The sequence below is a fragment of the Juglans microcarpa x Juglans regia genome, chromosome 8D, assembly GCF_004785595.1.
Source record: "Juglans microcarpa x Juglans regia isolate MS1-56 chromosome 8D, Jm3101_v1.0, whole genome shotgun sequence".
In the NCBI taxonomy this organism is placed as follows: Eukaryota; Viridiplantae; Streptophyta; class Magnoliopsida; order Fagales; family Juglandaceae; genus Juglans; species Juglans microcarpa x Juglans regia.
Window position 1 is genome coordinate 24,124,990 of NC_054608.1, and position 10,438 is coordinate 24,135,427.

The 10,438-nt window shown below is 35.4% G+C and overlaps 2 protein-coding genes across 4 annotated transcripts in view; one reads left to right on the forward strand and one right to left on the reverse strand.

Annotated features, from left to right (window-relative positions):
- The window catches only part of LOC121241996 (thaumatin-like protein 1b), a 99,140-nt gene that overhangs the window by 81,093 nt on the left and 7,609 nt on the right, over window positions 1–10,438 (forward strand). The gene's annotated exons all lie outside the window — the stretch shown is intronic.
- On the reverse strand, window positions 9,017–10,388 carry LOC121241997. Of its 2 annotated transcripts, none has more exons than XM_041139881.1 (3): window positions 10,130–10,388; window positions 9,533–10,049; window positions 9,017–9,119 (listed from the first exon to the last, which is right to left on the reverse strand). In XM_041139881.1, the coding sequence occupies exons 1-3, from the start codon at window positions 10,178–10,180 to the stop codon at window positions 9,058–9,060; spliced, it is 630 nt and encodes a 209-aa protein (XP_040995815.1). In that variant the 5' UTR covers window positions 10,181–10,388; the 3' UTR covers window positions 9,017–9,057. The 2 variants fall into 2 exon arrangements, with proteins under 2 accessions (XP_040995815.1, XP_040995816.1); XM_041139882.1 differs by lacking the exon at window positions 9,017–9,119 and adding an exon at window positions 9,296–9,323 and having other exon boundaries at window positions 10,130–10,387.

A 10,438-nucleotide genomic window follows, 5' to 3' on the forward strand; every position in this document is an offset into this window, starting at 1 on the left:
TCTCATAAAAAGGTTAAATTTATCTCAACCTACTTTATACATTTCAACCTAAAAGTTAAATTCATCTCAATCTAAAAAAGTTAAATCTATCTCAATACGACCCATAAAATATTATTATTCACAATCCAATTCCAACTTCTTTCAACCTCTAAACGCAATCAAATAGGGGGCAGCACAGAGGATGGGCTCTTGGAATAGTGGAGGTTCAAATTTGACCAACCATGAGAATTTGAAAAAACAAAACAAAACAAATTGAAGTCATTCATTCCCAAATCAATGTCCATATGGATATGATCAAATTCATATAATTATAATAATAATAATAATAATAATTAAATTGATGCTATATATTTTAAGTCAAATGGATAGTATCCAATTCACATTTTACTTCATATTTTATATCAAATGGACTTTATATCTATATCTACGAGCCTATAACCCGGACAATGCGCGAATAGTTATTTATACTGAATTTTATAACTCTCAATAGTTTATTATACATAATCACTTTCACAACTATTACAAAAATGTATATCAAACATATATAAAATAGAACATGAATATATAAAAGAGTTCACTTTAGCAATAAATATTTCATAGTCAATTTATAATATTAAAAATGTAATATATATATATATATATGATTGTTCAATTTAAAACAATGTAAAATAGATTATATTAGTATGATATAGAGGAAACATATGCTTCACCTTGCAAATTTCATGACACTTTTTAGTTCTTAAAGAAAACTTGGAAGGAAGTCCTAAAAAAAAAACAATTCATGCACAACTGAAAATTTAAAGATCCAATTTCTGAAATCGAAACTCTAAATAAAATCAGAAGAACCCAAAATCCATCTGAAAGGAAAATTATTTTAAATAAGAAGGAAATAGAGGAAGCATTTGCCTAATCGTGGCCGAAACCGGCGTCCATGACTGAGTGAAAATGGTACTGTGTTAAACACCTTGTACTTGGATTGAATGAGAATGACGTCGTCTCTCTTAGACACTTGAGTCACTTTCACTTCCACACACTTCGATTCACTTTCACACACTTTGGCACTCTTCCAGACTTCTAGAGAGAGTGAGACCTTGCTCGATAGCTACATGCCGCCCTCCATACGTATCTGCCAAAGTCTTCCAAGCTTTTCTAGAAGTCGTAATGTTCTTAAAATTCGAAAATGGTTGTGGGCTGCATGAAATTTGGATCACATGTAGGGGTCTTCATCCGGGTTCCGACTCGGGAACCCGGGTATACTCGGGCGGGAATCCGGATTTCAAACCCGAGCCGGAACCTGGATCGGGTTGATCCATGTCAGACCCGGGCTGAAACCCAAATGGATCCCGATTTTTTAAACCCGTAAATCCGGGTTCCGGATTTTACCCGAATTTTATTATTATTATTATTATTATTTTAAGTAAAAGCCTTTATTTTATTAAATTTTTTTTCTAAGAAGTCAAGTTCATGAAACACATAATATTTGTGTTCTAAAAATACTAAATGCGTGTGAAACAAAAAAAAATCCAATATTCATCTATACATGCATCACAATGCAATCCACTACATATTACACTAGTGGTATTTATAAATTATACTAATGGTAATTATAAATTACATTTCCAAACACAAAATTACAAGAAATGAGTTACAAAATCAGCAGCATGGTCTTCCCATCGTGATTTAATCTCACATCAAATAATAGTCCATTGTCAATTCCTGCAGCCAAGAAATCAAAAAGCTCATTAACTAGTTTTGCATATTATATTCAAATAGAATATTAAAAAAGAGTAAAGGAAATGAGTATAAAAATTTATGGTTTTATGTATAAAGATTGCAACACCTCAAAATGGTTTTGAAATTAATGACGATACATCAAAATAATGTCAAGAAATGCACCCAAACAGTAACAAAAGAAATATTTCATTCCATCTACCTTGTAGTCATTTTTTTCTATAAGCAAAGCAAATGAATCGAATAATCGTGTTCCCTTTTCAAGCTTACTACATGAAAACCAGACCATTTCACTAGAAAGGAACGTGTTCCATCTACCAGCTTGTAGTCATCATGCTTCACGCAAAGGAACATTTTCCACAAAAATGAGTGGAAACCCACCCTTTGACTAATAGGTTGCACCAGTTCTTTTATATATCAAGCCAAACAATACAGTAAGTACTAAATGATAAAAATCAGGTATATGGGTAAATCTGAAAGGATCTACAGCTACAATGGAATTAGTGTCTTGGTGGAATACACAAAAGTGAACTTTCAGATAAGCTTGTTTGGGTAAGCAAAATTAAAATGCATTTTAGGCCAAGTAATATTGAGATTAGAAAAAGAAGCATGACCTAAACATCATTATTAGGCTACCAATCATCTATAAAAAGCAGTTGCTTGACTATTTCATTTGCTTTTCTCTGAAATAGTCAAGCAAAACAAGTCTATAAAACCCTATTCACCACCAATCACAACTAACAAAATAATAACAACAAAGAATCTAAGCTAAACAAAAATCTAACAAATACCACCACATACCAATGTCCCAAACAATCATTGAGTTATAAAAGCTCAACACAGAGAGACAGAGAGAGAGAGAGAGAGAGAGAAACTAGTAGATCTGGCCAACCAAAACACTACTTATGCACTACCACAACTTAACAAGTTATAGATCTGAGCGACGAAATAAAACCCAAAAATATTTTGGAACCCAAAGGCCCCATTTTTTTTTTCCAAACTCCACCAAGAAACACAACTAATTTTTTTTTAAAAAAAAAAATCTAGAAAAATCAAAGATACAACATCCAAAAAACCATTTCTTCCAAATAATAACAAATCTTCATTATATATATATGTTGTCGGATATAACAAATCTAAACAGATATAAACAAATCTTTCAAATAATAATAACCCACGACTATAACATTTTCCAGCTAAATAGATCTAAATAGATACTCCTCAAACATTCAAACAATCTAACCCAAAAAAATATTCCTTAAACATTCAAACATTCTCAAAAAAAAAAAAAAAAAACCCAAAACCAACAAAAGGAGAACAAAACAGAGGGGAGAAAGAAAACATACCCAAACGGAAATCAGTTTTATTCTCTTGGATCCCAAGCTCAAGCACTTCTACCGTTCGACATCGCAGATAGCAAAGAGAGAGATAGAGCAAATGAGAGTGATTTCGTGAGGGGCTAGGGCATCACAGACGCAGATGCAGGCACAAAGCAGAGCGAGAGAGAGAGCAGATGAGAGAAAGGAATCGGGGGGAGGGAGGCGTAGGGCATCGCACTTCGCAAAGGAGGGAGAGGGAGAGAGGGTGAAGGAGAGAGACAAAGAGTAGATGGGAGTTGAGTGTGATTCGGAGGGGGGGTCACTAGGGCATCTGTTTACGATGGTTTTATATCTAAACTCGAGTACTGGGTTTAAAATCGGTATTTGGGTGTCAAAACCTGCATTCGGGCCGGATGGGCCTGAATTTTAAAAAGCGGGTACCGGCCTGTGTGTTTTCCGGGCCGGAACCCATAACCAAAACCCAGTTATTCGGGTTACGGACCGGGCTGGGTTTTTCCCCGGCCCGGATGAACAGTCTTAAATCACATATAAAGCCATGAAATTCTCCAGTCCTCTTCCTAGAAAGGGTTCGTCACTTTGTTGAACGTCCTACCAAAGATCTTGAGACAGCAAGTACGTTTTCACCCAAACCTTCCTCCTCATAATTATTTTGGTCATGAAGTAGTATTAATGCTTGAGGAACAACCGCAATACTAAAGTCGGTTGATGATATAGTACCATATGTTGTCATGGTGATGATATCCATACATGCAACGTACGTATTGTATTATTGTGACGGAAGAATCTTTTGCCAAGTAGTAGGTATAAAAGTGAAAAGAAATTACTTAGAATTTCTAGCAACCTAGCATAAATACAACTACATACAAAATTAGTATCATGCTTTTATGTGAGAAGAGATGCAGTAAAGATCTTACTATTTGGCCAAAGGAAGAGAGAATAACAAAATATATAATGAGCAATTAATGGCCAGAGGAACATGCATGCAGATCAGTATCATGCTTTAAGTCACTTTCAGTTCCACGAACTACTTCACTTCCACACACTTCGGCACTCTTCCAGACTTCCACAGACCCCTTGACACGGCTTCTTCCTCCATTTGTTAGGGCTTCTCGTTGCCGACATCATGACATATTTCCACTAGCCATAGAAACAAAGAGTACTCCCGCACCAACTTCTTCTCATTGTCATGGATTTCTCAATGTATGCTTTACCTTCATATTTTGCAGATCCTTGTATGCATCAGATGGTAGAACATATATCTCTTCGATAAGATCTGCGAATTGCACAGACTCAGTTCAATTCCCTCATGGCGCTTCAGGAAGGAGCTGTGGGATTTGTGGCTATGGGGTGATTGGAGGTAGAGGGGGCCACTGATGAGGTGGTGCCGTCGGCATGTGGCGGCGATGAGGGGTTGGCGGCGATGGGGCGTGCGAGAGAAGGGGGAATCAGGGAGAGAGAGGGGAGGGCCTGGAGGGGGAGGAGAGAGAGGGAAGGGAAAAAGCGAGGGGGAATTAGGGTTTCTAGGGTTTTAATCCTATCCCCCACATCTATGGGTCCCTAACCTAGATCAACGGTAAAGGTTTAAACACTTAAAAATAAACTACTAAGTAATAGGAAATGAAATAGAAATGCAATGGGGCTAAATAAAACTCAAACTTTATTTTATTAAAATTAATAATTTTTATCATAAAATAAAATGCCGAGTTTTGTAATATTTTACGAGAAATAAATCCATCTAAATAATAGAGTTTTTAACATAAAATGAAATAATTAATATTCAATAATACTCTTAAAGAAGTAAAATCATTTAAATAAAATGATTTTCTAAAACTATATTATTTTCGGGACTTCAAAAATATAAATAGGCTTACTTTAAAATTAGGCTTTGTTCAACAATACTAAAAATACCCCATTTAAAATAATTTTAAACATTTAAAATATTTCCAAGACTTCAACACATTTGGCTCCATTTAAAAATCACAAACTAAAGTTAAAACACAACTTCGATATTTAAAACGTGTAGATGAGACTCGTGACCAATCGAGAGAAAAATAAGCCATTAATCACAATAAGCACTTGGATACCAATATCTGGAGAGAAACCACAACCGACTAGTAGATCATTGTATGGATTGTGTAAAGTCTCCCACCTGCTTTTGAAACTTAAGTTCTGAAGAATCGAGATGATTAGACTTTAGATGTTGTAGTTGAAGAATGCTAGTAGGAAGGTAGCTCTTTTATACTAGCACCTTTCAGATCGACTCGGCGTAAACCTTTAATTTCATACTCAATTTGGGAGAAGTTTTCAAGGCTTGAGTATCCTTCAAGATTAATAAATTCCAGTGATCTCAACTTGAGCCTGTTCAGAAACCTCCGGAGGTTAGAGCATCTATGAACACTGAAGGAAACCAACTTATCAAGGAACCCAACAGAATGATGGACCTCAAGTAAATTTATACAAAAATCACGAGTTAATTTCACTAAATTTCACTTGGAGAAGTCGATATATGACTGTCAAGTTTTGTTAAAAAAAAAACCAAAACCATATTAGCATAGGAATTAAGATTGGAGCATAAGCTACCAAAGAAATAAATATTAAAAGTGGTGCTCTACCTTGAATCCCTCCTTCAGTTCTTTGAAGAGGCTATTTTGCATTTCAAAAACAACCAGTTTCTCTCCAAGGATATTTAATGGTAGAGACTCTGAAGGATATTTAGTCAATCAAGTAATCTTAACTCATTAGAGGTAATTTCGCCCTTTAGAAAAGAGAACATTACGGTTTATAAACAACCTAAGACTTTTCATCTTCTTGAATACCTTCGGACTGAAATGTATCAGGTCTTGTTTAGGCATATCTACCGATATACCTTCAATTTAGGATGTCTTCCACCTCTGCACCTTCATGTCTTTTTTTAATATCTCTTCATGTTTAATCAATGCTTACCCAAAACTCCCTTCATGTTTTCGTACCTTTGATGGATCTACATGATAAAATAGTGGTAGAACCAATTGTTGCTTTGTTTTTCCACACTCAATGACCTTGGCCAACTCCTCCAAGCACCATGTAGATGATGGATAGTTTTTGGACAATACAATAATTGAAATCCTCGACTTTTCAATGGCTTAAGTATCTTCACCTCTAAAGCCCAAGAATACATGGTACGCTCATGGAGGGGCTGAGAAAGAAGAGGAAGAGGCTCCTTGGAATGCCATGGAAGATCAAGTTCTGATTACTATCTATGAGAAATAATTGGAGAACAACTATCTCAAGTAGAGAGGTTGATGCCGATCGAGTTGCGTCATAAAATAAATAGAAATGATCTACGTCATAACATATTGGTAGAACCAATTGTTGCTTTGTTTTTCCATACTCAATGATCTTGGCCAACTCCTCCAAGCACCATGTGGATGATGTATAGTTTTTGGACAATACAATGATCGAAATCCTAGACTTTTCAATGGCTTCAAGAAGTTCCGGTGAAATCTCTTCTCCCTTAATTTCTAAGCTTGTTTTTATTCCCTTTCGATTCAAATCGTGGTATAGATTAGCAGTAAAACTGTTCCTAGTATATTCAGAATATATGGAGTACGCTCATGAAGGGGCTGATGAGAAAGAAGAGGAAGAAGCTCCTTGGAAGGCCATGGAAGATCAAGTTATGATTACTATCTATGAGAAATAATTGGAGAACAGCTATCTCAAGTAGAGAGGTAGATGCCGATCGAGTTGCATAATAAAAAAGAAAAAAAATGATTAGCTGAGTTAGCTATAGAATTGTGGCAGGCATATTCTTGAGGACGTGGTTCCCTCCAGCTTCTAAGGCAACGAGAGTTGAATATTGACGTCAATAGGTTCCCACATTTGAATGTGAAAATTGAATATTGAAGTCAATAGGCTGTTCCAGCAACATCTTAGGCGCATGAAAGTTGGATTTGTCAACTTCGATCTTTACGGTCATGCATGTATTATCCAATATAGGAAATTAATTGGGAATTGGGAATTGGGATAGATAAGAGATGACAAGGCTTTGAGCAATTATGACCGGAAAAAGTAGCAACTTGCTAAATCTTTGGATAGGAATGAAATTGGAAGAACTTGACCTTAACACTCTGCAGAAGAAAACATGCAACTTCAGGGGCTCTGTCCCCCGCATTCTCACCTGGAACTTCGTCTGTCATTCGTACATGGAACTTCGTATGTCTTTCCCTTCCTTTCCATTCTTGTATAACAGATGGACTCCGCATCTTTTGAAGAACACTGGTCTATGTTCACTAAAAACTTCAACTTGTAGATTTAATGGCGTAATGCAGCCATACATGATCATCGGAACCCATTAAATCAATATAACATCTCACATTAAGATAAAGGAAAGAACAATTAACAAGAACCGGAAAGAATGAGCAAAACTGGAACTTTCAAGAAGATCAAGAACTGAAGAGAGAAACCACAACACTTCAATTATTATTGCAGAGATTTTCGAGGAATCTGTAACCTCCAAACAAATAAATCCAATAGGACAAACTTTTATACAAATTTACATACCATACATGCCAACTAATTTATAATCGGCATACGACTTCAACCTTCAAAGTTGTTTAAAATGATCAATTTGGTCTCACAGTAATTGACTTTACTCTGTTTTAGCACAGATGTCTGGAAATTGATAAAGAAGTACCCAAAATAGAAAAGAATCCTCATAAATCTTATGTTTCCACCCATCAGAGAAAATATAAGCTGTGGTTCAGTGTTGAAATCCAAGAATCTCTTTCGTTTCCAATACCAGTGTGTGGTTATTTCGCTTATCTCAGCATCATAAATAAAACACCTAGACATGCCATGTTCTTTAGAAAACAGAACAACATACAATACAATTCCACTTATCTCCTCTAAAAGAGTACTGTGGTCCCTCAACATCTATTACCCATTCTTCTCTTTCCCTCAGCTGGACATTAACCGAACTCTTAACAATTTCAATTTCTAATAACTCATAAAGATAGTTGGTATATGTAGGATCATCATCAATTTTTGAAAAATAGATCATCAAGGACTTTTAACAATGGAATCCAATTTTTTGAAAACACGGTGTTTTCTAACATTTAGCAGATAGTTGCTGTAATAAGGATATAGAAGAAAATTTTCAGAGCAACGCAACACTTGAATTCATCATCCAAGAAACAAACTATTGGCTATAAGTAAATGAACAAAGTAAAAGAGCCAAGTGATTATTGTGGAAGCATCCCTCAAAACTCAAATAAGAAAGCTTTTCTAGGGATCCAATGGATTTTTGCACTTCAACTAGTCTGTTGGAGCGTCCCTCAAAACTCGAAGTGCATATGTTCTACAGGTCATAACTAACAAACTTGAGAAGATTTATATCACCTCACTAAGATGATTATGATTGTTACAAATCATCAAATTATTATTTTTTATTGGCACCTGGTCTGGAACAGCATCCAGACTAATCTCAGAGGTGCACAGACCCTTGGCAAGAAGTTTCCCGCAAGTGCACCAATCATAAAATTATATTTGCATATATAATGTTCCTAAACCCAAAAGTTGAGATCAATAGAGTGAGTTGCCCATAATTCCAACGAACCAACATGCAATTTTAGCACTATATATGAAACATATGACAGATCCTAATTTCAGTGGCAAATACCAAATCAAGTCTTCAAATACCAGAGAGTACAAACAAAAATGAAAGGAAAATCTCACCTGAAACTGCCTGAAATAGTTGGGTTGCCATGCTTTCTTGATACTTGAAACTACTTGAATTGTGGCTTAGTATCATGCGTACTCAATTCGTATTTACCTGAAACTACTCGAATTGCACAAACTTGTTCTCAGTCAAATGCTGGATGGAGGTCTATGTAATTGTAGCATAAATAATGGGTTGTCAGGCTCCAATGCTACAAACATGGAAAAGCCCACAAGAAATTTACCAAACAAAATGCAAAAGTACAGTCCCAACTTCATTCATTCCACACATTTATTGCTCTGATTCAATCTCCTCATGCGCATGAGTCTCTCTCTCCATACACAGTTTGGATGCTGAGACAACAGGGGAATAGAAAACAAAAATTGAAGAATACCAATTTAAGTGCAAAAGAGAATACCAAATGAGCAATTTTGGCAAAATTTTATTAGGGCCTAAAACAAGGCAATGTCTCAAAAACGGCATAGAGATGCAAGCTATTTTGGTAGCAATACAATGTGATGCTTCAAACAAACACCATTGAATCGACTATGAAATGGCTACAAGTAAATCATCATCCTAGAAACAAAATTAAATGTACAAAGTGAAAAGATTGTAAACTGGATATAATGTATTCTAGACAGAGCAATAATGTCAACACCAGCACTTTTATTTTTATTTTTTGGTATCAGAAAAGAAAGGGAAAAAATATAATACATAGAGAGGAGGAAATTAAATATTACTTGAAAATCAAAGGAACAGGGGCGACTTACTTCATCCATATTTCTTTTTTTATTTGATCTCATTTCATTCTTGTATACCACTTTGGCTCTGCAACTTTTATAAAACCGCACCAGCCCATCGTAATAATGATGGAGATCAAATTGAACTTGCAAATTATCCAAAACCTTTAGTTCAAAAGATTGTAAATTGGAGTACCCCACCCATACAGTATATCCAGGCGTATTTTCCTTCAATCCGTACCAATCTATATTAACCAATTGTACCCATTCTTGAATACAACACACATGATTTGAGCTGATACTGGTTATCTTAGCATCACCAATATCTGTCCTCCAACCCGAAGCATCTTTAAAAAATATTACGAGATATAATACAATTCCGCTTATCTCCTGCAAATAGTGTGGCCCCTCAATATCTATTACCCACTCTTCTTCTCCCCTCGGTTTGCCATCATCATTATCTTTTAAAAACTCATGAACATAACTCAACCACTTTGGAATCTGATTTTCCGGAAACAAAGTAGCATCATATTCATAGACTCCCTGTTAAACGTTAAATATAATCATCAATTTAATTTAAGTCATACATGCATACTATTAAAAATGAGATCACACATACATACCTTCCACAATAATGGATTTTGCACTTTATCATTCCATATATTCAAATGCATTTTGTCGCAGCCGTACAAAAAAATATTACTTAGTGATTTGATGTGGCTTCCATTGAATTCCAATATTTTTGATACTTCTCCAAATCTTTCTAGTGACTTGCATCCACGAACATTTACCCCTCTTATATTTGGTGGAAGTTCTATTATTTCTTCAAGTTTCTCACAATGGCACAAGGCAAGATTAGTTAGTGTAACAAATTCCTTGATGCTTGTGGGAAGGCTAACAATTTCAGTCATATAGATCTAAATGAATCAAAC